At 41.6% G+C, this 26,756-nt stretch overlaps 1 protein-coding gene across 1 annotated transcript; it reads right to left on the bottom strand.

The window, feature by feature from the left end:
- On the bottom strand, positions 1 to 26,756 carry GALR3 (galanin receptor 3). Its single transcript, XM_075286859.1, has 3 exons — positions 26,633 to 26,756; positions 25,107 to 25,474; positions 1 to 1,331 (listed from the first exon to the last, which is right to left on the bottom strand). Exons 2-3 carry the CDS (start codon positions 25,451 to 25,453, stop codon positions 524 to 526), a joined length of 1,155 nt encoding a protein of 384 aa, XP_075142960.1. The 5' UTR covers positions 25,454 to 25,474; positions 26,633 to 26,756; the 3' UTR covers positions 1 to 523.

Raw genomic sequence — 26,756 nt, 5'->3', positions numbered from 1 at the left:
TAGCATACGATTCTTTAGCTTCAGTGGAGCGTTCAGATAGCACAGCTCTAAGTGAACAAAATTTACAATGGGATCTGTCAAAGATATTGTTCTTTTCAGCTACTTTAAGAATAGAAATTGTACTTAAAATTCTTCTGGTCATAGGATAAACTTAGCAGCATTATACAGTGCAGGGTAATATAGCAATTATACCGTCATCCTATGGATAAGAATCATAGTGCAGGCAGTACTATGTAAAGCTCATGGAAAGTTATCGTAACTCATTCAATAAAATAGAATTTTCCATCTATTATAAAGGTGGTTTGTTGAGCAGCGTGGCATCTTCTATTTTCAGGCTTAGTAGTTCCTTCATTAAAAAGAATTGTATGTAATTCATGTTGCCTGAGGTACATTATAACGTTGCAAGTTGCAACAGCACCTTGAGAGCCTTGTAGTAAAGGAGTGGGATCACCCTCTACCATGGCATTGTTTGCTGATGCTGCTTTTCATATAACCATTGAGTGCAACCATTGAGCTTTCCTTTTTATGTTGCCTGTGTTGTAAAACCAACAGTCTTGGGCAATCGTGTCCCCCAACTTCCTCCAACCATTCTACGGCTGGATGATTCGTCTGGGCTGCCAATCTCAATGCCTTCTTCTCTTGCTGCTCTTCCACCACGAGCGCTTTCCTCCTGGACTTGGGTAACCTCTGTATGTCCAGCATAGAATCCAGCTACTGTATTTGCAGTCTGCACTGCATGGACTTTGTTTCGCGCCCGCTTCTGAGTGAGCATACATGTGAAAACTTGCTTAAACCTTTTACGAAAATGCTTGGAGATAAGAGCGTACACAATAGGATTGAGACATGAGTTGGCATAGGACATACAATGGGATACAAGGCGGAAGGCATATGTAGCCCTATTGAAGGGAAAGTGTCCAAACCAGAAACATAAGATCACCAAGTGATGAGGCAGCCAACAGATGCAGAACAGCACAGCGACTATTATTATCATTTTGGTCACTTTGTGTTTTGCTTTTCGAGATTCAGATACCGTCTTTACAGGATCCACTGAAGTCCACAGAAAACAGATGGTTCTAGCATAGGACAATCCAAGAATTAGCACTGGGAGAAGGTACCCAAAAACAAAGGTTGATACATCCATGATCTTCCTTCTACGATCTTCCCAGTTGGGAATGCAGATGGGCACTTGATTGTACAGAATGATATGATAGTAGCTCAGGTAAGGGCCAGCAAACAGGATAGAAAGCGCCCATATAACTGCAATGGCTGCCAAGGCATTCCTAGCTGTGCGGAGGTCCCGTGACTTAAGTGGATAGCGGATGGCCAGATATCTGGAGTCAAAGGAAAACAAGGTAAAAGTCAGAACGATAATAAATGTCAAGTATGTATATTACTACCAATAGCATCAAATTATTGTAAAATAATAAATAAAATAATAAATAAAAATTACTGTATGTCAACGAATTTTTGAAGATTTAATACAGGTGAAGTAGGGTTATGTAAAATTGGATAGTTAGGAAAAAAGTTGATGAAATGTAAAATATGTGAATTTTAATGTGTTTAATTTGCCTAGGTGTATGCAACCAGGAGATTCATTAATCTAATATAAAAAGGCAGTACGAGTCAGGAGATTAGAAGTTCAGTACATTTCTCATGATCCAAAAGCGTATGATTGAAAAAAGTTTAATAGAAAAAACTATAGCGACATTGTTCTTGACCTCTCTAGCAAGAAGTTTTAAACTAGATCTTCAGGGAGATGTAAAGTCAGAGAAGGGTAAACCAGATGGGTTAGACAACACTCACACTATGATTAAATACAATTATACAATTCTCATAATGATAAATCTATAGATCCAATGAATTTCAATATAACGGAGTCTTCATCAGTTTTATCATGGTTGTAGGACATGGAGAAAGGTAATCCTTGCATGGCTTCTTAGTACTTATTAAAATAAATGGTTTGGCCACCCTAATCTGCTCTCCTTCTATCCACATATCCCATAGCGACTATGGTCTCTCACAGTGGTACCTATGGTTTTGGTAGCCAGCATGACACATGCCATGAGGTCCAACCCTTCTCAATTTACAGTGAAATATATCACAGTGGAATACACAGAAAAAGAGTGGAATGGAACAAGATTACAAGTTGTGATACAATATCTCAAGATTGCCTGTGATACAACATGCTTCATGATTACTTGTGATCTCTGCATTTTTCCACCCTCTTCTAGTGGAAACCTGGTGGACTCCATTATAGCCTAAGGGGTCTGCAGGTTTCCACTGGTAACCGCTCTTTTATGCGGATTAGGTTTCCGTTCAGAAGTCTCCAAGAGGTCTTGGACCAAATAAAATGGCCACTGCCACATATTGGGCAGAAAATACAGAATAGACACGGGTTATGAGTCAATGTGTGATGTTCTAGCATCACCTAACATCAGCTGACAGCCTGTCTGCCAGTAGACAATGGTACATGTCATATACACTATATAAGGTACTTCAAGCATCATTACAAGCTAGCTAGTTGCAGTAATGGTGGAGACAGTGAAGGGTCTGTGATTCACATCACTGCATCATACAGAGCACAATTCTGAAAATCTTGCAAACAATAGTTGTAATAGGAGAATTTAGTCAGATTCAAGCAATTGTACAGGCAGATTAGTGATAGAAATCAATAGATAGATGCAAAGGCATAGTTGTGCTGCTATTTGAGCTTGAGATTGCTGTATTCCTGCTCTAATGCAGAATTACAGATACACAGCAATATCAGTTAACCCTCTCACTGCCAATTATCTAATTTTGCCTGTCTGTTATTCAGTAGAGAAGTTTCATCTATTTACACATTTCTTATGCATAGATTTATTGACAAAACAATCCTGTTAGACAGTGTGCACACTTGGAAGCTCTACCTTGCACATGCACACTGTGTCTTATGGGGAATGCACAAATGCAGTGCCGTTTCCCCAACGCCGGTATGGACTCCCATCGCACCAGGCATTGCTGGTAAATTATTCACACTTTCTGGTATTTGTAAAATGGTTTAATCTAACGCATCTGAGTATAACTCCTTTTCTCAATTTAATTCCCGATATAATTCAATCAGAATAGGAATGTGCACCATACCAATTAATATATAGCACCTTTTTTGGGATTGATTTTGATTTGTATACATCTTGTTTTATTTGTATATATCTATATTTTGATTGTCTACTGTTGTATTATCACATCTGCTACAATGGGTTAATGGAGTTGGTCATGTGACGTTAAGAGCCACCTCACCTCTCCCACCAATTAGTTCTATCTTTTTATATGCCCTTTGATTATGGCTGTTTGTTAGCACTGCTACCCCTTGTTACACTAAAAAAAGGGGAGCTATCCCTGAAATGCTTAGTGTGGCTTGGATTAAAATAAAGACATTTTTGGACATTACACGTCGGGACAAGTGCAAACTTTTCGATTGACTTTTTTTTTTATTTTTTTTTTACTGGACTTAATTCTGTATTACTTTTTAATATGGCAAGCACATTGATATTGTGCCCTAAATGTTCCTTAAATTTTGTAAGTTGTCACTCAATGTTGAATTGTGGATGTGGCATTTTCTACCACCCCATACAGTGATAACTGGCAGGATAATCCAGGTTCTTTTCTGCATCTTAGGTATTGTTTTCAGGGTAAGAATCCTTTCAATTTCAGGAAAATATTATAGCTGGCAGGCCGGGTAGGCTGATAGTGTGCCTCAAATCTTTCTTCAAATCTTGTATTTGTCACTCATTGGTGCTGCACCTGCTCCCATAAAGGAACATGCCTTCTCCTCAAATACCGACGTTCATCTTGTACATCGACCACTGGCTTCCTCCTGGCTACGTTATCAGCCTTGCAGGTAAGTCAGCCCACAAGTAGTAGCACTTAAGACTCCGAACCAGACAAGGACGTTACATAAGGTGTGGTTCGTACCAAACTTGTTACCCTAAAACGAATCTTGGATCTGAGCCAACTGAACCCGAAACAAAACAAATCTTGAGAGGTTCACCCATCACTTCTCATGATTACTTGTGATACAATATCTACTCATGGTACAATATTTCATGATTACTTGTGATACAATTCCTCGTGATTATGCTTGTGACACAATATATTGAGATTACTTTTGACACAATGCCACATGATTACTTGTGATACTTGATCTCATAATTCATTGTGATACAATACTTCTTAATTTTTTTTCTGATATAATATTATGATTACATATAACACAATATCTAATAATTGCTTGCGATCAAGTAGTTCATAATTTCTTGTGATATAATTCTTCGTGACTACTTGTGATACAATATCTAATAATTACTTGTGATAAATTTGGAAATAATAATAAACAAGAAGAACCTTTCTTAAGTAAGCACATTTACAGCGATGAACTTATAATTCACTAAGGCCCCCTCACAGGTTTAGGAACGTACTGTTCAGACATATACAATGCTGTAAGAGTGGGCTTACTGTAACCCTTAAAATATGTAGGCGATTTGGAGTGTTAAGTTTTGTGTGTTCTTTGTGATTAATAAAGACACAAATTTAAGCTGAGTACTGATAAAGCTCTTTATGAAATATAAAAAGTCATAGCATTTATTGAAAAAACAAAACATACAGATGTATCCCTTCTTACCTTTCCTTCTTGATCAACATATTCCAAGATGTATGGTGTGAAAATCAGCTTTTGAAAAAACAAAACAAAACATGATTTTTCAATATTCTGTGCCAAAATGTCTAAGGGTGCATTCACATGGAAGAAAATGGCGTGGATTCTGCGCAGATTTTGGTGCAAATCTGCGCAGAATTAGCAAGGAATCCGCAACAGATTCTGCGTGGAAAAAAAGCCTCCCCATAGAAATCCTCATTGGAGTTCTAAACAAATCTGAATGAAGGTAAGGGTGAACACTCTCTAACTTGTGTGAGAAGGTAACAGGTATATTTCATCTAGATTTGTAACTTATGTGTGGTCCACTGAGTAGGCCTCAGCCTAGGTCTGGGTCTTAGGCTCATTACTGGGCCAGAAAATTCTGCAGATCCTGCACTTCAGGGCAGATCCAAGGAGTGAGAGTAGGTGCCTGGGTCTGTCCTGTTAATCTCAGTCCGGTGAGACTGTATTGTGTTTATTGGTTTGTTCATGTGGCTGGTAGTAGGCCACATGTATACCGTTTTTTTCGGCGTATAAGACGACTTTTTAACCATTGAAAATTTTCTCCTAAGTCAGGGGTCGTCTTATACGCTGGGGGATGTCTTATAAGGGGTAGGAGAGCGGAGAAGCGGGATCACAACATCACCATGCTCCTACCGCCGCTGACTTCCTGCAGTGGTAGGAGTGGGGTGATGCTGCGGGCAGGGGCAGATCCAAGGCTGGGCGAGCCGGGCAACCGCCCGGGGCTCTGCGACCAGAGGGGCCCCGCGGCGTGGTCCGGATCCAGCGCCGCACCTCTAATGGGGGCGGCAACCCGGGCGTTTTTTTTTTTTTCTTTTTTCTTTGAACCAGCGCAGGAGAGCTGCCGCTCTCCATGCGCTGGTTCAGACGTCTACGTATCAGTGTGGGCGGCGTCATCACGCCGCCTACACTGATACATAGACATCTGCCGAGAGAAGAGGATCGCGGAAGCAGTGGGAACAGCAGCAACGCGATCAGTAAGTATAATAACATTTTTTTTTGTTTTATTTACCAACCTCCCCGGACCTGATCACTGCCGCCCACGCTTCCCCTTGTCTTTTCAGACCCCCGAGTATAATAATCGGAGCCCCAGGGGAGGTGAGGGAGCATAATAAACAATCTTACTTACCTCTCCGGGATCCGTGTTCATTCTAGCTAACTTCGGTCCTATATGGTCACGTGGCCTAGACGTCACGTGGTCTGGTATATTACCATATAGGCCCAAAGCTTGTGCTAGAAGTACCATATTGGCCTGAAGCCTGCTAGGATTAAAGGGATTCTACCACTAAAGCAACATTTTTTCTAATTCCCACGGCTATTCGTCTCTTACCTTTAGACACGGTCTCCGTGGCGCCATTCCTTAGAAATACCAGTTTTAAACAGTATGCAAATGAGTTCTCCGCAGCAATGAGGGTGGGCCCCAGCACTCAAACGGCGATGGGAGCATTCCCACTGCTGCCTGAGAGCTCACTCCAGCGCCTCCTCCATCTTCAGCTGCAACTCCGCCTCTACTGTCTTCCGATTTGGTCCAACTTCCAATGCCTGCGCAGTACTCTCCTGAATTGAACTAGAAGAGCAAGAGCGGCCTCCCAAAAATGGCTGGCGCTCCGGCGGCCATTTTTGGGAGGCTGCTCTTGCTCTTCTAGTTCAATACAGGAGAGTACTGCGCAGGCATTGGAAGTTGGACCGAATCGGAAGACAGTAGAGGCGGAGTTGCAGCTGAAGATGGAGGAGGCGCTGGAGTGAGCTCTCAGGCAGCAGTGGGAATGCTCCCATCGCCGTTTGAGTGCTGGGGCCCACCCTCATTGCTGCGGAGAACTCATTTGCATACTGGTTAAAACCGGTATTTCTAAGGAACGGCGCTGTGGAGACCACGTCTAAAGGTAAGAGACGAATAGTCTTTCTTAAGGCTATTCCAACGTGGTAATTAGAAAAAATGTTGCTTTACTGGTAGAATCCCAACCCCAAATCGGACCAGAATGGAAACTGCTGTGGCCTCCTCAGGCAGAACCAGCATTGATTGGCCGAATCCCGTAGACTGGCCAATCAACGCTGGTCAATGCATTCTTATGCGAAAAAGTCAGCTCCGGCATATCGCAAGCTGACAGGGGATCCCGACATAATAAAGGTACTTGATGCCCCCAGACATGCTTCCCCTGCTGTCCCAGTTGCTTTCCAGGGTGTTGACATAATTTCCTGGGGTGTGATAGTGGACTTGGTGACCCTCCGGAGTCGAATGGTCGGATCCCCTGTAGCGAAGCATTTTCTCCCATAGACTATAATGGGGTTCAATATTCGATCGAATAGTTGAATATTGAGCGGCTATTCGAAACGAATATCGAATCTCGAACATTTTACTGTTCGCTCATCTCTAGTCTGCATCACTGCTGCTACCGAGCTAACTTCCCCACACATACCGTATACATATTTATGTGGTTTTGGATGCCATAGCAGATTGCCATATTCTATTGTAACATCCTTGTCCGTTCAGACTTCTGTGCCATCCTACGGCCACATTGTACAACACAGGAGCGTGTGTCCACTTATCATCCCCTGTTCCTTGGCCTCCTGTTGTATTCTGTTTTAGTACAGCTGAATGTTTGTTTCAGTGTATTAGTCCAGCCAGTACTCCAAGTTCCTTCTGGTTCTTGAAGAGTTAATGTTTGTTGTTCTATGATTGACATCTCACCTTTCAATCACGTCTGGGGCAGATTCTTGGCTTCCCATATACAGTCCATTAGTCCACACATGGGTGCTTGCTATTAGCCCCTTAGAGTGTGCTAGCATATTACTTTCTTCTCTTATTATCTGTATTCTGACCTTCGCTTTGACCTCTCAACTATTCTTCTTGATTCTGACTGATTTTGTGCCTAGTTGCCCATCTGGTTCTGGCCTCTTTGCTAGTCTGCCCTTCCATTCTAGTTGTCTTGTCTGTGTTCAGTGTTTCACTTATAATAGGAAAGGACGGTCAACAAGTTGTCTTCTACCATTTAGGGTAGTTGAGGCAAGTAAGGTAGGGACTTCAGGGTGGGCCTAGCATCAGGGCTCACTGTCCCTGTCTTTCCCCCTCCTCCCAAGTTCCAGCAGACATCTACTGGAGAAATGCTTAACAGGCAATTCCCTAATATTTATGCAGCAAACAAATAATTCCTGATACCAATCTATGAAATATATGCATAAAGGACACATTGACTTATGTTTGGTCATTACAACCTATAAGCACACATCTTTCTTACAAAGTATAAATCTTATAAGATACTGCAATGTATGTTCAATCTGAATATGGCACATAAGATACACTTCATTGAGGACACTTAGCACGTAATGATCTTTCCCTCTCTTACATATTCCAGATAAGTAATGGACAGTATTTAATTGCTGCAGTTATTAGATAAAATTGCAAGGATTATATATCGCAGGACTAATAGAGTAATTAATGGGTCACCTCTAAATGAGTCCTAGCAGAGAGAGAGAAATTCAGGCTTGTGAAGACCGAGTTATTTATCCATTATTCATTTTATGTGTAGTGTAATTGTATATACCATTTTACATGTCTTTGTCTAAGTGCTTGATCAAAGGAACATATCATTTAATTGCCAAAGTAAGTGCATGTTTCATTTCTCAGCTATCACCGGGATCAGACACAGAATTCTGTTTAACTGCCTTATTTTCTCTTCTAATTCACTTTAGCATTCTTTTATATGTATCCTTAAGAGTAATTGGAGTGTTCAAGGAGCAGAACTGTAGTGGGGTTATTGGTTGCAATCATACAGTGGCCTAGGGTCAGAAGGTAGCCCACACATCCTATGCGTTGAGATGGATAATACATATTACGGGTGGTAGCTAAGCATTCTATTACACATTTGATATTGTATCCTTGGAGCATCTGGGATCTCTGTGACCATAGTCTATTGTATCACGATGCATTAAATTACAAGGTATGGTATTTAGGTATTTAGGGTACATTCGGATATATCAGTTGCATTTGTATCAGTGTTTCTGTTCCTTAGTCATTACAATAGATGCCAAAACTGATGCAAAAATGCATCAGTTGTCATCGGGTTTTTTTTGGGGGGGTTTTTTCAACAAATTTGTACTCCAAAACCATAAGTTGTCATCAATTTTAACCATGATGGTCCACGAGGCATGATGGGCTTCTGAGGCCAATAGAGTAATGGTACTCAACTACTTTTAGTTAAGGTCCATTGACCGGGGTCTGCCATTAAGTAAACGTCCAAGCTGAACACGTCCAGTATTTACAGTATTTTTTGGACAAAAAGACGTGTTTGACTATAAGACCCAAGGTTTAGACCAAAGTGGCATTATACTGTGTATGTAGGAGGGGGGTGTATGACTAACTTGGCATTACACTGTGTGTTGGGGCGGCATTATACTGTGCAGGGTTAACTAATATGGCATTATACTGTGTGGAGGCAATTAACATGGCATTATAGCAGGGGCACTAACATACCATTATACTGTGCAGGGGGCACTAATGTGGCATTACAGTGTGTGCTGTGTGGGGGTTAATGTGTCATTATATTGTACGGGGGCACTAATATAGCCTTATGTGCATGGGTGACAAATGTCATTATACTACTCAGGGGGTGCTAACATGGCACTATACTGTGCAGGAGGCACTAAGGAGCATTATGCCGTGAGTGGGGGAATTAAGGATCATTATAATGTTTCCCATTAGTGCCACCACACAGTATAATGTTGCCTTATTGTGACTCCTCAGTATGCTCCTTATTATCCCCCTTCACCCACAGTATAATTCCCTATTTGTGGCCCCATACATTATTTACATTAACCCTTTTCCGACATCCACCGTACAAGTACGGTGGATGCCGGATGTTTAAAGATGGTGGCTGCTTGGGAGTCGGGCGGCCGCCATGACTGCTGGGTATCCGCTGTTTTACACAGCAGACACCCGGTGCTAATGCCGGCGATCGCTGCCTGCATGTCTCTGAAGCCCTTTATCAACTCATCAGCAACATTATGAACCTCCAAAATTCTCAGCTATCGATTATAGGTCTAAAATAGCACAAGCATATTTGGAAACAGTATTTTGATTAGATGTCGCTCCCTTTAAATTGCTATATACAGTCCATTGAGAATGCTAGGAGTCTATCCTCAGCTTAGCCACGCTATCTGATGCAAACAAGTTCCCATACACACTGGTTTTCTTCTGCACCATGAGTATAACATATATAAGGGTATATTCACACAGAGTTTTTGGCAGGCGGATTTTGATTCAATATCTGCCTGCAAAAATGTCTCCCATTCATTTCCATGGGAGTCACTTGCTTTTTTTTCCCGTTAATTATTTAATACAATAACGTTTGATTCTGGGATGACCATTGTATGTTGAAACCATAGTAACTTGACACTATAGCTTAATAGAAAACTAGAAATTGGTTCCAAAGAACCCATAATGTCACCAAAAATCTGAAAAAAAAAAGATAAAAATGAAAGAAAAAGATCAATATAACTAATACAGGTATAGCAAATCTTTACACATAAAAATCACAGAGAACTGTTGGAAGCTTTAAATCATTTCTACAATGGTAATAGGAGTCATGAAAAGTACAGACAGTACATCCAAAAAATGACAGGGAAACGCTCTCACCTGGTGTCAAAAGGAACAGCTAGCTCGTCCTGACACAGGTAAGGATAAGTACAGAACATGTAGTACTGATCTATACTGTAGAGAGGCGCTACTAGTCATCCAGTCAGTGCATGCAGCTCACTAACACAGGGGATTACCAGTGAGATGACCACGAAGATTTGTAGGAACCTGCAGCAAGGATTATATGTACAGTCTGGATTGTAGTTACAATGGTTCTAAAAGATCATTATATGCTGGAAGTATTATATACTGAGGCCATTGTAAGTGCAGGGACCATTGTATTATGTTTAATAAAGGGGGTGATAAAGTGGTGGCTGGAAACTTATAATCCTCAGGCTCCTTTATGTTCTAGAAAAACATTATGGCGCCATGTCATAAGAGAATGTAGTAAAATGAAGGCATACGTAAAATTCTGCCAACATCAGAGACATTTCTGACAAGTGACATTTTGTAAAGAGTTCTTGTATAGACTGTGACATATTCACATACGCACAAAGTTTTTTTCTGACATCTTAATGTACATTGAACCGTCTACATTATTCTACAGTAAATGGCTGTTATGGGTAGCCCCATGTCAAGTATTTTGTATATTTCTTATGAGACATTTTTTGTGAATAGGTCAAACAAGCTGAATGGAATATGCTCCATTTTATTATTTCAAAATTTTAAAGGAAAGTACAGTTTCAGAAAAAGGTTATTCAATATGTGACGAAAAGGTGCACGCATGGTCTCTGCTCCCAGCCATTGAATGAGAACCCTTATTGTTTGTTCCTTATTGGGTAAAAATATGTCCTGATCGTGTCCTGGACGCAAGTAAGTCAGGAGGCTGGGATTAGTAGTACTTGAACTAGGACTTGTCATGGTGGTTATAAAACCACCAATTCCCCCAGTTCTTCTCCTAGGCTGGTGCAGTGCTGAGGGGGTACCTGTAGTATTTCTAGTTGTGGTCAGCCTTCCTGAGGCTGATTAGAGTTGGGGTGCCCATGATGGTCATGTCGGGATTTCCCCTACTGAAATAGTCTCCACTTTTTCTATGCGCCTTCCTCTCTCTTTCACAGAAGGTCTCTACCGGTTCCCTCTGCAGGGTGTAGATCAGCAGGGTGCCCTGTAGTGGAGACAGGATCATTGCTCTGAGGACCATGTAACACTTATCCCCAGATTCCAAATCGGGCACACAGCCCTCTGTAATGTCAGGTACGTAGGGATATTTTTGTTTCTTCAGTCTGTGGCTGATCTGCAGTACTAGACTGGCTATTAGATCTCCAGGAAAGTCAGGGGTCTAGGCCGGGCTCTCTATAGCCATGAAAAAAACTCCCTGCATCCTCCTCCTCTCTAGAACTCACTTAGCAGGTGTAACAGTGTGTGTTTTATCTCTTGCTTTAGTTTTAAAAACCTTATAAACTTTTTACATGCACTTGACCATCTGCTCGGGCACCAGCTCACACTTTGGAGGGGTAAGGAGTTATAGTATTGGTCTGCTTTTAAATATCACTATAAGACAGACTGGAGTTGGAACTCTTTGGATTGGGTCAAGGAGCCTTTCCTAACAATACTCTATTAAAGGGTGGCAAGTCAGGGCTCCAAATTATGCACACCCCTACCAATAGGCTGGACAGGAGGGGGAGTTCTAGAAAAAGAATCTTGTGTGGTTGGGAGTCGTGCCTGTGACTTTGTCTGACAGGACTTGATCCTGGCCACATGGAGGAAGGAAAACCAGAGACTGAGAGTTGACTGCTCTCCTACTAAGGACTTGTGATTTTAGCTTGCCCTGGCATTGTGGTACTGGGTGGCATCCCCAGACTCATTTTACCTGTAGATGTGGTGGGACACTCCATAAATACTGTATGAATACTGTAATAATGAATATGAGCTGTTGGTTTTATTAAATTATTCTTGATAGCGTTCCATTCTCCCATCCATGTGGGCTCTCTGCTATCTACACTGTCGCAGAAGGTTGTACCAAATCTCTGCTCCTCATTCACAGTGGCACAACTCAATTCGTAGGGTAAACATGCATTGTATAAAGGAGAACCAGAAGGAGAAGGACCCCAGTTGCGCTCACAGGTAAGAAGGTTAGAACAAAATTGGAGGACGCCAAAGTCGGAAAATACGTATGTGTTCTCCATGACTTTAGGGAGCCAGTTGTATTTATTGTTGCACTTGATAAAGGGGAGGTTAATCCCCAAAATGCGTTGTGCCCTGTTCATAGCTATTAAAGAGATTTATTTTCCAATTTTGGCATCCTCCAGATTTGTTCTAACCTTCTTACCTGTGAGTGCAACTGGGGTCCTTCTCCTACTGGTTTTCCTGTTTTGTAACATCTACCAGAAGACGCTGACACCAGTTGCTGCCACCTTTCACCATTTGTGCCAAATTTGTTGTTGTGATTTACTCCCAACAACTCCAGGTGAGGGGCTAGACAGGATTTTTCTTTGAAAATTATTGTGTTTCTGATGTAAATACAGACGGATCTACACTATGGTCAGGCACTCGGTGTCCTTTTCTTTTTTCTGAGTACGCATTGAATATAAATTATGTATATATGAATATACAACTCAAAAAATATATATACATTTTGCAGCACTCCAGCGTCTGTGCCTTGTAAAGCTTACTGCATCAATGTGTCTGTCACATCACCAGGACACCAGGAAACCAATTAAATGACTGCAAGCAGAGAACTTAAAAACCATGAGGACTTCATACAGAATAGAGATTTTACATTGCTGTAAATATTTGGCTGTAAGGTCTCATTCACTTGCACATATTCAGCTATAAGGGTGACATGAGGATAAATAAGAGCATAAAATACAGTCATGGCTGTAAGTGCTGGCACCCCTGAAATGTTTCCAGAACATGATGGAAAAAAATATTGCAATTACATGTTTTGTTATATACATGTTCATTTTCTTCGTGTTTATTGGAATAAAACAAAAAAACACAGAAAATAAGGCAAATTGGATATAATTTCAAAACAAAACTCCAAAAGTGGGCATGACAAAATTGTTGGTAAATAACTTTGTGATGTGATGCTCGTTCAAACTCTTCTGTGGTAGGTAACAGGTGTGGGTAATATAAAAATCACACCTGAATCAGATAAAAAGGAGAGAAGTTGATTTAATTGTGTGTTTGTGTGTGCCACACTAAGTATGGAGAATAGAAAGAGTAGAAGAAAACAGTGGCGTAACTACAGCGGAGCCGAGGCAGCTGCCACAGGGCCCGGGACATTAGGGGGCCCGGCGACAGCCGCTACCACCTGTTGTAATGGGCCCTACTTACTTAGCGATCCTTAGCGATCGGTAAGTGACACCACAGGCCCCGCAAACATCATTATTATACTCAGGGGTCTTTTCAGACCCCCGAGTATAATGATCGGAGGCCCGGGAGAGATAAGCGAACATAACAAAGTGTTACTTACCTCTCCATGCTCCGCGAAGGCTTCGGGGCCTACTTGTGTCTCAGACGTCACATGACCAGGGCCTGCGTCCTTATGCATTGCGACGCAGGCCCCCGGTCACATGACATCCCTGACGTCATTGAAGATAGCCGACAGCGGGGAGCGCAGGGATAGGTAAGTAACAGTGTTTAAGTTTGTATCCCCCTCTCGATCTCCAATTATTATACTCTGGGGTCTGAAAAGACCCCAGAGTATAATAATTGTTAATGGGTGTCCACAATGGAGCATGATACTGGGTGATGGGGCCACTATGGGGCATAATTCTGGGTGATGGGGCCACTATGGGGCATAATACTGGGTGATGGGGCCACTATGGGGCATAATACTGGGTGATGGGGCCACTTTGGGGCTTAATACTGAGTGAAGGGGCCACTGTGGGGTATAATGCTGTGTGCAGAGGCAACTATGGGGCATAATACTGGGTGAAGGGGCCACTATGGGGTATAATGTTGTGTGCAGGGGCAACTATGGGGCATAGTAGCGCGTGCAGGAATGCGGGGGGGGGGGGGGTTGGTCGGGTTCTTCGGCATCGGTCGGGGGGGCCCATGTCAAAGGTTCGCCATGGGGCCCCGCCATTCATAGTTACGCCACTAGAAGAGAACTGTCTGAGGGCTTGAGAACCAAAATTGTGGAAAAATATCAACAGATCTCAAGTTTACAAGTCCATCTCCGGAGATCTTAATGTTTCTTTGTCCACGGTGAACAACATAATCAAGAAACTGACAACTCATGGTGCTGGAACTAATCTCACCGGACGTGGATGGAAGAGAAAAATTGATGACTGGTTGCAACATAGGATAGTTCAGATGGTGGATAAGCAGCCCCGATCAAGTTCCAAAGAAATCCAAGCTGTCTTGCAGGCTCAGGGGGCATCAGTGTCAGATCAAACTAACTGTTGACATTTGTATGAAATGGAACTCTATGGCAGGAGACCCAGGAGGACCACACTGCTGACACAGAGAGATAGAGAAGCTAGATTTCATTTTTCCAAAATGAATCCTTGTGGACAGATGAGAACAAGATAGTGTGTTTTGGTGAAGCACATCATTCTATTGTTTACCAAAAACGAAATGAGGCCTACAAAGAAAACAACACAGTACCAACAGTCAAATATGGTGCAAGTGCAAAGATGTTTGGGGGTTGTTTTGCTGCCTCTGTCACTGGGTGCTTTGACTGTGTGCAAGGCATCATGAAATTTGAAGATTACCAAAGGATTTTGGGTTGCAAAGTAGGGCCAGATGTCAGAAAGCTGGGTTTGCATCCTAGGTCATGGGTCTTCCAGCAGGACAATGATCCCAAACATACTTCAAAAAGCACCCAGAAATGGTTGGAAACAAAGTGCTGGAGAGCTCTGAAGTGGCCAGAATGAGTTCGGATCTAAATCCCATTGAACACATGTCAAGAGATATTGGAATAACTCATGGAAGAATGCACCCTTCAAATATGAGAGACCTGGAACAGTTTGCTAATGAAGAGAGGTCCAAAATTCCAGTTGAGAGGTGTAAGTTGTAAGAAACTTGTTGATGGTTATCAATTTCAGTTATTTTCTTCCAAAGGGTGTGCAACCAAATACTAAGTTGAGGGTGCCAGAAATTTTGTCCAGCCCATTTTTAGAATTTTGTATAAAATTATATAATTTTTTCTGTTTTTTTGTGTTGTTCCAAAACAAAAGGAAATGAACATGTGTATAACAAAACATGAGTAATAGTTACACTTTAAATGGGTTATCTGGTGAAATGAAACTTTTGGCACTGTATTCACTGCAGCTGAAGGAGAAATTTACTAATATAGACATCGATGTCTTACAGCATTAGGAACTTTTAATTGCTCTGTCCAGTGGCGGGAACTCTTCTAGTTTGGATCCTCTGCTGATGCTCCCACTAAATCACAAGACTGACTCTACTCTACTGGTGGAATCGGCCACATAGTCCAAAGTTGGAACATTAGCAAGGGAGACAATCTAGAAGACTTATGGCGCCAATATAAAAAAAACTCCAAATTGTAGGAGTGGCGCCTGCATTAGTAAGTTTTACCTTCTACTGCAGTGAATACACTACTAGAGTTTTGGCACTCCTGATAAACCCATTAATTTCATAGACCTAACCTGTTTGACTTAAATATAATATGTGATATACTATATTATTATTATTTTATTATTATTATTTATTTATTTATTTATTTATATAGAACCATTAATTCCATGGTACTGTATATTATATTAATTCCATGGTGCTTTGCATTTGAGGGTTCACATACGATACACAAAATGTACAAACAGATATGATACTAACAGTGACCGACTAGCACAGTGGGGTAGAGGTCCCTGCCCACGAGGACATACAGTCTATGAGGGAGAGGGGTAGAGACAGAAGTTGAGGGGAGAGACTGTACAGATGGAAATGCGGTGACAGTAGTGTTATTGGAGGTTGTAGGCCTTCCTGAATAGGGGGGTCTTCAGGGCCTTCTTGAAGCCTGTGATTGTGGGGGTCAGTCTTATGTGTCTTGGTAAGGAGTTCCAGAGTATGGGGGATGGTAGATTTTAGCACTGACTACTCTGACTCAGCACTGTCTAATTTTTAAGATGGCTGCACATTCGATGATTATCAGCAGAACCTGATGAGACTGACTGACTAATGTGTATGGGGTCCTCTACTGTCATGGAACAGTGGATATCAGAGAACTAAGTATCAACAAATAGATTTCAGCTGGCCGATCATTTTATTCTAAGGGAGATAAGCCACAAACAGAGGTTTCTGTCAGCAGTATCCTCACTGTATTTTATTCACATGTATCAGTCAGCCAGCCTCAGTTATGATGCCAACTAGGGGGAGATCCCTTTAACATCATGCCCGACCTTCCCAGAGGCCTTTGCTGCAATGATGTGGGATTTTACCAAGTCCCTCTAGTGGGCAGCATAACTGAGGCACTGTCTCCCTATTTAAATCTTGGGAGACAGATTTGAATATTCTTCCCATGTAGAAATAATAAGAAAACCACAAATATAACACCATACTTTATTGCATGTCTATCTCCACCGCCAGTGCTCCTTTGTTTGTATTTTCTGCTGCCAGGGCTGTATTAACACATTTTTGGACAATAGATTAATAAGTGCTCCCGCATTACTACCACCTACACATACCTCCCAACTTACAGAGGACACAAAGGTGGATTACCATAAATTACTTAGTGTTATGTTCTAACCCACCCCATTCCTATCATGTCCCTTTATGCCCTTAAATAGTAATAGTACTCTTAAATTTATAGTATATATTAATGATGCTATAAATGTCCCCTAAGTGACATGCAGAAAGTATAATGCCCCTTAGTGGCCTTTGCACAGTATAATGCCTCATTAGTGGCCCCCAAACAATATAATGCCCCTTCAGTCGCTCATCAAATAGAAAAATTCCCCTGCAGTGGCCCCATATAATATAATGTTCCCTCAGTGAACCATAACACATTAGAATATCCCCTCAGGGGCTCATTACACATTAGGATTTCCTACCAGTGGCCAATTATATTAAGATGTTCTCCAGTGGCCCGTCACACACTAAGATTTCATTCCCACGATTGAGTGTGCAGGCCGAGACTCCCCTGATGGAGGGGATCAATGCTCCATTCCAGATGATCATAGAGCAGGTCCTATCCTAGAATGGAACCCCACATTGAAGTCAATATAGGATTGTGGCACCTGAGTACATTCCACTATAAATCGCTCCCCCTCCCCTTTCGTTTGCATATTTGGTTGTAGTTTTGGATGTTACCCCCCAATGGCCCATCTTATATTAAGATGTCTCCACAGTGGCAAGTGCACATTTTGCCCTATGGTTAAAGCAGCCCTGACTGCAGCAGAAACCTTCATGTATTGCTCTGTCCAATTTCTTATCTAGTAAATTTACATAGTACTATAAATATTTTGTCCTTGCAATTTTTACAACTCACTGACATCTAGGCTTTCAAGAACAACGGGCAATTGTTTGTAAAGTCCATGGACACACAACCGTGAGAAGAAATAATACACAATAAAGTCTAATAGCGACATCCATAACTCTACATTACATTCTAATATTCTTAACTAGGAATATAGTTGTGCCAATACCTTGATGTCTAAGTCCAAAGCAGCTGTACACATTCTCCTAAAATCCTTTGAACTGTTCATTGTTAGGAGCTCCGTGTCCCCAATCCTGACTAGAGAAGGATCTAGATGTACCGTACTTCCAATCTCCTGAGGCATCCAGTCCTAGAGGTTTTAATCCATTCTATAAAACTACAAAAGATGCATAAACCCCATAAGGAGTATTTGTAGACTTGCCAGATTTTGGGCCTGAGCTGTATTACTGCCTCATGATCACTAGTGGTGGAGGAGATTCCCGCAGGAGATCCTAGAGGTGCCATGTATTATTCACATTCCAGCATAATGAATACGGGTTTAGGGAACACTGTGTCAGTATGAAGAATAGTTACCATGTTATAACTACTGAAAGCAATGAGTGCTATGTAAAAATGTATAAGATGCTGTTAAAATACAGGATTGTGTGTATTAATGCTGCACAAAAACAGCCAATCCTACTAATATAAATGTGAAAGTTTGGATGTTTGTTAGTCAATCAAGCAAAAAACTGTTGAATGGATTTGGATGAAATTTGGCACATCGATAGTTTCTAACCTCGATTAACACATAGGCTACGTTTTATCCCGATAAATGACATGGATTCACGACTGTTATGAATTTATGTTCACATACTATATTACACTGCTGTTGCTGCAGCTTATCTCAGCTTCTGATAAAGCCAGGGCTGTTATCTCTCTATGTAAACACACAGCTAACCCTCAGTTCATTGTGTGCATGCATTTGCATGTTATCTGATCTGCTCCAGGCAGTGCTCACAAACCCCTTTAATCCAAATTGGCTGTTTACAAATTTTAAACAAGCTTGGAAAAAATAAATCTAATTTGTCACAAAATTCTAAAACAATGAGAGCTATAAAGGTAGCCAGAAGTCACAGAGTTCTACTCAAGTGGAGCTCAGGGGGATCAATGACGCTAACATACTCATTATATTGCATCTCAGCAAGCTTGGCATGGTGTGAGGAACAAGTTCAGCGGCAGGCCAGTATGACAACTGCCGAAACACCAGAGCAGGCGGGTCATCAACGCCAACAACACACTAATTATAAGGCGTCCCAGCGAGCTGCTGAGATGCTGGAACAATCACGGGCACGGCGTGAGGAATGAGTTCAGCAGGACAGCTTAAGAGCTGCTGAAACGCCGGTGCAGGCAAACCATCAATGACAGCAATTTCCTGAATATAGGTGGATCATCAATGCCAACAACACACAGACGAGGTCGCTGGCAGAGGCTAGTATTATACTAAACTGAAAAAAAATCAGAAAATGAGTTATCCTTCCTGGTATACAGAACAGTCTTTATATCTATCTGTAAGGGGTCGCACTTCTAACCGACCTGCGTTTTTCGGTTAGGTCTGGACCACAGGGCCCTGCTGGCTCGCCCAGCCCATTTTTTGTGGGCTTCTTTAAGTATTTCACACTGACACAATAATTTCAGAGTGAGAAATTTCAATATAACAGATTTCTATGTCTCTTTTACTCTTTGCTTGCTTATGGGCTGGTTGAGCTTAAGGGCCTTGCGCTTCCAACCGACCAACCCATGTTTTGTTAGGTCTGCGCTGCGCCGCGGGGCCCCGCTGGGTGCGGGGCTCCAGGCGGTTGCCCGGCTCCCCCGGCCCTGGATCCGCCCCTGCATTCTAGGACCTTCTGCTATCCATATATAATATCTACAGGTCAACATTAAGTGCACAGTAAACCTCCATAGTAGCAAGGAACTTGAATATGAAGAGATGTCAACATTCAGAGAGCCCTTCACAGTGTGATTCGAAATTGTCAGAGTGTGGTAGAAATGGGTGTGACAATTATATATAAATAATAATATTGCAAGCAAAGGACCAATAACTATGTAAAACTAAGCTTTTAATAAAATATAGTAAAAGAAACTAGTGTTTAAGGTGATCACAAGAAAACATAATTTAACAAAAAGGTGCACATGTCAAACCATGCTCTACATAGGAGTGGAATGGTCTTACCCAGACCAATTGGGGTGTTATGGAGACTCATCAGGGACTTGAAGGTGGGGGTTTGAGGTCTTGTAGCCCTATGGGAGATAATTTGAGAATAGGTGTGAGATAGGGCTACAAAACCTCAAGCCCCCACCTTTAAGCCCCTGTTGAGTCTCCATGGGTAATATTGGTCTACGGAACAGCAATTAGGGATAGGGCTCTACACTGTTTTGACCTCAGTTCAGGAGAACAGTTGCTGGTCCATAACATATGTTCATGGAACTGGTCTAACACTACTTTACCCATAATTGCACCCATAGTATGTAAAATTGGCCCAAGGTATAGACGATAAATAGACAGATATTTCACATTTTTGCTAATGACTAATAATCTATGTGACATCACAGAGATGTCTCCAATGTGACATAAACACATGACCACGATCACGATCATCCTGCGTATATAGGTCCGCCATGACCTTATTGATAAGTTGTCCTATATGAGTAAGGATAACAACAAAGTTTAAGATGCAGTTAAGGGGGTTGTCTGAATAGTGGTGATCAGCGGATCACTGGATAGCAAACCTCCTAAACCTCTAGTGATCAGCTGTTATTGCCAGAGGAAACTCTGCCAGCCATATATTTACACAACGGCCATTGGCATGAATGGCTGACCATGTAAGCAGTATATGAACAGGCTGAGACTGTCAGTGCGAAAGCTGCTGTTTTCAGTAACACCATGTTTTTCTCATACAGGGATTCACAAGTGAAGATACTCCTCCCTGATGTCCACATGGACAGCAGAGTATAAAGGGTCATCCACCTGTTCTGAATCCACCTGCCTTAAGTAATCCTTAAGTAATCCATCAGACACTGCACACAGATAGACATACACAGATACACAAGTGCCTGTAAATACATTAAAGCTGATACAAAGGTAAAGCAAGATTTCTAACCAGGTGCAAACTCATAAAAAGTTTGTAACTATAGGGGGCAGCATTTTGAAAATGGAGGTGCATGTGCAGTTTACTGTGACTAGATATGGGCAAATTGGTTCGTACCAAGTTGCATACTAAAATGTCTGCCGCATTATACTCTTTTGTCCCTTCTGATAGGTGGAGGCACAGGGGAGTTGAAAAAAATAAATAATACATTCTCTCCTTGCAGTATCTGGCACTCTTTCGTGATGTCATCAGCCCAGGTCATGATATTCCACGTGCTCATGTGACCACTGATGGCCCAATCACAGGCATCAGCAGTGACCCCCGGGCTGATGATCACACCGAAGAGTCTGTAGAAGAGACCTCAGAGTATAATAATGTCACTTCCACATTGAAATAACTGTCTGTGTTTGACTTAGAGAGCTAGAAATTGGATAGACTGTTTCCTAAAAGCCCTAGAAGTGTTCTACACTATCTAAACTTGTGCGACCTGAAATGAATCAGAAACCAAAGCCATCGAACCCGAGCACGAAACAAATCTTGAGAGGTTTGTCCATCTCTAATTGAGACCACCTCCTAGAAGTACCATCAAACCAAATATACCATAAAGAGGACCTGTCACCAAGTCAGAAAACCCCAATAACATACTTTATCTGATCGGCGCTGTCACCTTGAGCACCTTGGTGGTTTCTTTATCCAAATCCATTCAGCCATTCCCAAGATTTAATCCCTTTTAGTGTTGATACAAATTGGGTATACCAGATAAGTGGTCATTAACACTACATGATGTACAGCATACAGAGACCCCACCGCAGAGAACTCACATTGTTACCGCCCACTTGGCCAATAGACCATAATTTGCATCAACACTAAAAAGACTGATATCTTTGGAATGGCTTTAAACAAAACACTAAAATGCTCAATGTGACTGCACCTATCAACATGGCGTACTGCGTGTTGTTGGGTGTTTAAAACCCAAGACAGGTCCTCTAAGTCTGAATCAACAAGTATTGGGTCCTATTCATATACTGCAAATTAGCAGGGTGGAATGCTGTATGTGATTATCAAGGACCTCATATGTCGGCAAAGTGTGAATAAGTACTTAGTCTGTGCATGGCTGAAGGTCAGTTATAGAATGAAGGATAATTACAGAAATTGACTTCAATTGTATATAGATAACATGGAGAATGTTACAACAATGAGCATGTTGTTTTATTGCAGTATTTTATGTTGGCGGTGCTACAGATATATATTCATTTTATATAATGAAAAATAACAGTATGACGTGCACAGACATCAAGGTATAGACATGGATGGATAGTGAAGCCACACACAGAATAGGAATAGAAAAGAGATGCAGAGATCTATGGCAGGAGATTGGGGAGGAGCGCTGATGACTGTATTCTACAGGGACTTCTATAGGAAATCAAATGAGCACAAAGGTACTTGATTCCTAAATGTATTCATGGCAATGTATCACCTCTGGGGAGAAATGGAGGAGGAGGAACAATAAAGCATAAGAATGAGCACTTGAAGAACAAATAGGAAAGAATGTAGCAATAAAGGAGCCAGAGTGGAAGAGGAGATGGAAAGATCTGTGCACCTGTTATTCCTTAGAGATGACTTATTTAGTAGCTGATGAAAACGCCTTGTATTGGGGTTATTAAGATAAACTACTTGCAACCCTGAACCGCAACTCATCAAAAAGTATGTCTGACCTGGACCTTATTACTGTGCACAGGACTGGAATTGTTCCAGTGTAGTTAAAGGGGTTTTTCAGTGCATTAAACAACTAAAGGGTGCATTCACACTGAGTAAACGCTAGCTTATTTTGTAGAGTAAAATTACACTTGTAAATTTTGCTATCCCATTGACTTCAATGATATTTTTTTACAAGTGTAAAAATACGCCTGTAAAAAATACGCCAGTAAAAAATACGCCTGTAAAAATACGCCTGTAAAATTTCATTGAAGTCAATGGGATAGCAAAATTTACAAGTGTAATTTTACTCTACAAAATAAGCTAGCGTTTACTCAGTGTGAATGCACCCAAAGGCTGTATTCACACAGAGTAACGCCAGGCGTTTTTTGTGTGTTTTTTGCACATAGCGCCGCGTTTACGCCGCGTTAACACCGGGCAATGCCACCGCTAAATAGCGCGGCGTTAACGCGGCGTTAACGCGGCGTAAACACGGCGCTATGTGCAAAAAACACACAAAAAACGCCTGGCGTTACTCTGTGTGAATACAGCCAAACATGGGCTTGTTAACAAAACAAAAGGTTACACCCCTTCCTCCCAACCCCATGATCTGGTCCATTGGCTGCCCAGGTACCTGTTGAAATCCACTACCTGGTGTCAGACCCAGACAGAAAATTCTCCAATATGAGGGTCAATGCTCCTGCTAGTTTTTTTTTTTTTTTTTTAATGCTGGATAGGTATCTCAGAACATAAATTGGAATTGGTTGAGAAGTGAAGACCTGGGCAGCTTATGGACTGGAGCAGTAAAGGAACTGGGAAAGCTGAGTAACTAATATTCAGCTGGTTGTGCTTGAATATCCCTTTACATGGGATTGGTAATGCACTGTTAGATGTTGCTGTTTTTTTGCATTGCTTGCCCATGTGTGATATAACTTCTCTTCCACTGCAGGCCTTATAGAGTACACTGTGGGTTATATTGAATGTGCAATTTTGTAGGCAGGCATGTGAACTGCACTGTTTCTGGCCACAAGTCTAAATCCCAGCAGCAAACCAGCCTGCTCTGTGAGACAGCATTGTGCTTGATCTGTACCAGGCTGCAACTTGGATTGGGTCTGCTATGACTGAGGGAGTCCCTTCAATGAAGGTACGGTGTCCCTGTAGAATTGGTTCTAAACTTATGGAGAGTGACTGTACCTTGGACTAAGGAAGGCCATAAGAAATAGTACTGTGTGACCAGAGACTGAGGATGTGCCAAACAAAGGTGCCCTGCAAGATTTAACTAACATAAGATGCTCCTGCAACTTCTTGCTGCAGATAATATGCAGCTATATCTATGTGCAACCTGAACGGTCGAACAGTAAGGGGCATGCCACCCAGGGGAACATATATAGGGTCTCCTGGCAGTCCACCTTCTGTGAATTCATTGGTACCCATATCCTTAAAGATGACCTTTCACCACCTCCACTCACTCAAGTTCTCAGCATTTTTTTATTTATTTTTTTACACTATAGACTGTGAGCCCCATATAGGGATCACAATGTACATTTTTTTTTCCTATCAGTATGACTTTGCAGAATGGGAGGAAATCCACGCAAACACGGGGAGAACATACAAACTCCTTGCAGATGTTGTTCCTAGCGGGATTCGACCCCAGGAGTCCAGCGCTGCAATGCTAACCACTGAGCCACCGTGTTGCCCCATTCATAGCATCTTTTATTAGGTGCTGCTCCACTTATTCCAACACAGTTAGCCCTCACTTTACCTGACTAACAAGCATAGCTAGGCCTTCAGGAAGCGTGGTTATGCCATAAACGGCCATCGCCTTGTATTCCTCAGTGTCTGTACTGTGATTGTGTTAGATGTCCTTGCAGTATAGAAGCCTTTTAATGGAAGGTGAGTGCTGCTTTCTTTTTTAAATTTGGTAATACTTAGTTTTGGTGCCTGATGTGCTATTTCTGCTTTGTCATGTCAGGAGGGCGGTGTCAGGCAGGGGTGTGTGATTCAGAGCTCCAATCAGAGGCCGCCAGTGTCAGAGCTCAGTATCACACCCCTTGTCTGCTCCTGTCTGACACCTAGTATATCAGGCACCAAAACTAACGGCATGAATGCTCAGAAATAGTGGGGACTGGAGAAAATAAATTCCAACTGTCCTGGAATCAGTGGAGCAGCAGCTATTACATGATGGAAGGAACTTGACTTGTTGGAAGTGGTGAAAGCTCCTCTTTAAGACTCACACACAATGAAACAAGTTGCAGACACCTTCCACCACTGCTTGACGCCTCTATGATGCTGGTGACATAATGATGTCATCCCACTGGCTGCATCATTCTTCAGTAGTCCAGTCATAAGCGGACTACTCTGGTGTGGCCCAGTAACAGGGTGATGTAGAGCCACACACAAAACAAACCCTCTTACACAAACATAGACTTGACTAAAGAAGCACTGATTAAAGAAAGATGGTCTATAGAGGTGGAAGAGAGAGGCAGGTGGTGAGAGCATGGGCGCAGTAAGACAGATGGTGGCAGTAGAAGATCATGGCTTTTGCAGATAGAGGTGTTGTATGGACAGAACTGCTAAAGATACAATCTAGACAATAATTAGAATGGACTTTTTCGTTACCTGTCAACTGAGACGGCAGCCAATGTGAAACTGCTGGCATACATGGACAGATAGATGGAGAAGTGAACAGCTTTGCAGAGGAATGCCCCAAATAACCATCCATCCAAGGTGTATATAGTCGCTTGAAATGGGACACATAGTAGTATGAAGCATAAGTCAGCTACCCCTAGGTTTAGAATGAAGAGGTTTGTAGTGTTGTACTTGGTCTGGCCATTTCTTAGCAGCACAACCAAAACTAGACCATTCCCCACTGTGCCCAGAGCAAATATCAAGGAAAAGACGACAGGAACAATGATTCCCCCAGGCGGCAGTTCTGTTGAGACTGATCCGTTCCATGCCTGAGACATTGCTCTGAATCATTCACCACCCTGTGGAGGACATAATCAAAAAATACTAAGTATAGTAACTAATATAAAAATATCTATCTATCTATCTATCTATCTACCTACCTACCTCATGGAGTCCTTTTTACCACTTTCAGGTTATTTAATGAACAACATGACAATTTTGTGGAAATAACAAATGAATATGTTCTTATCATAATGAATATTATCAGTCATGGACCGTAGTGATCCTATTCATAGATAACATAATGTATAATACAGATGTAGCAGATCTGACATTTTACTGTTACATATACTGACCACCACTCACTATATGTACCTACCTTTCTCTGTATGGTCATAGATAACACATGGTGATACCACCTTAGCTCCACTTTTCTGCACTGACAAATTCGACACAGTCAATGTCTACCATGTAAGTCGAAGTGTTACTTTATCTAATAAAATTTACCTGTTTACACTGGCTCTACAGGCAAATCCATAAATGCAAATGATACATCATTGTAAGTGATAGATCAATATATCTGATGCAATATTATATCTCATAGTATTAGTAAAAGTTTGATCACACATGAATAATACATCTAAATTATGTAGATTAATGAATATATCAATACTGCAGGATAATAGGCTGGACTAGAAGGACATAGGTATTTTCTTCAGCCTTAGAAACGATGTTACAATAAACGGTATAAATATCACATGACAATATATTATATGGATTTCCAAAATAAGTATACAAAAGAACAGTCTGTAAAGGTTAATATATAGTTAAATGTACCCCCTAGCTGCCTCTCTAATACTATAGGTTGTACAGATTTAGGAGAAGCACTCACTTACTTGAGCAGAGAACACTATGTGTATATATATATATATATATATATATATATATATATATATATATATATATATATATATATAGTGTTTCTTCTGGATTGTGATGGCTCTCCTTGATTAGGTGCTAATATATGTGTACTTCTATACAGCGCTGCCTGATACACAGATGTGAGCCCCTGCAATCCTCCTTGATAATTCGATTTGTACATGAACACCTGCCTGCAGATACAATATATATGCAGATAAGCTGATGTGAAAGAATTTATAACTCTAGAATAAAGCCAAGTGCCTATGTATTGTGTTGATTTGTTCTATATAATGTGTATATAAAAGATTTCCCCTTACCTTCTGCCTAAGCTGCTGTACTTGTTTCATCTCCCTCTTTCTCTGTTGAGCTCTCTCTTCTGCTCCCTCCTCCTCTCACATTCATTCTCTCCCTCCCTCTTCTAGTCCCTTTCCACTTCTCTTC

Source organism: Leptodactylus fuscus, chromosome 9 (assembly GCF_031893055.1).
Source record: "Leptodactylus fuscus isolate aLepFus1 chromosome 9, aLepFus1.hap2, whole genome shotgun sequence".
In the NCBI taxonomy this organism is placed as follows: Eukaryota; Metazoa; Chordata; class Amphibia; order Anura; family Leptodactylidae; genus Leptodactylus; species Leptodactylus fuscus.
This window is presented reverse-complemented; position numbering and strand designations above follow the sequence as displayed.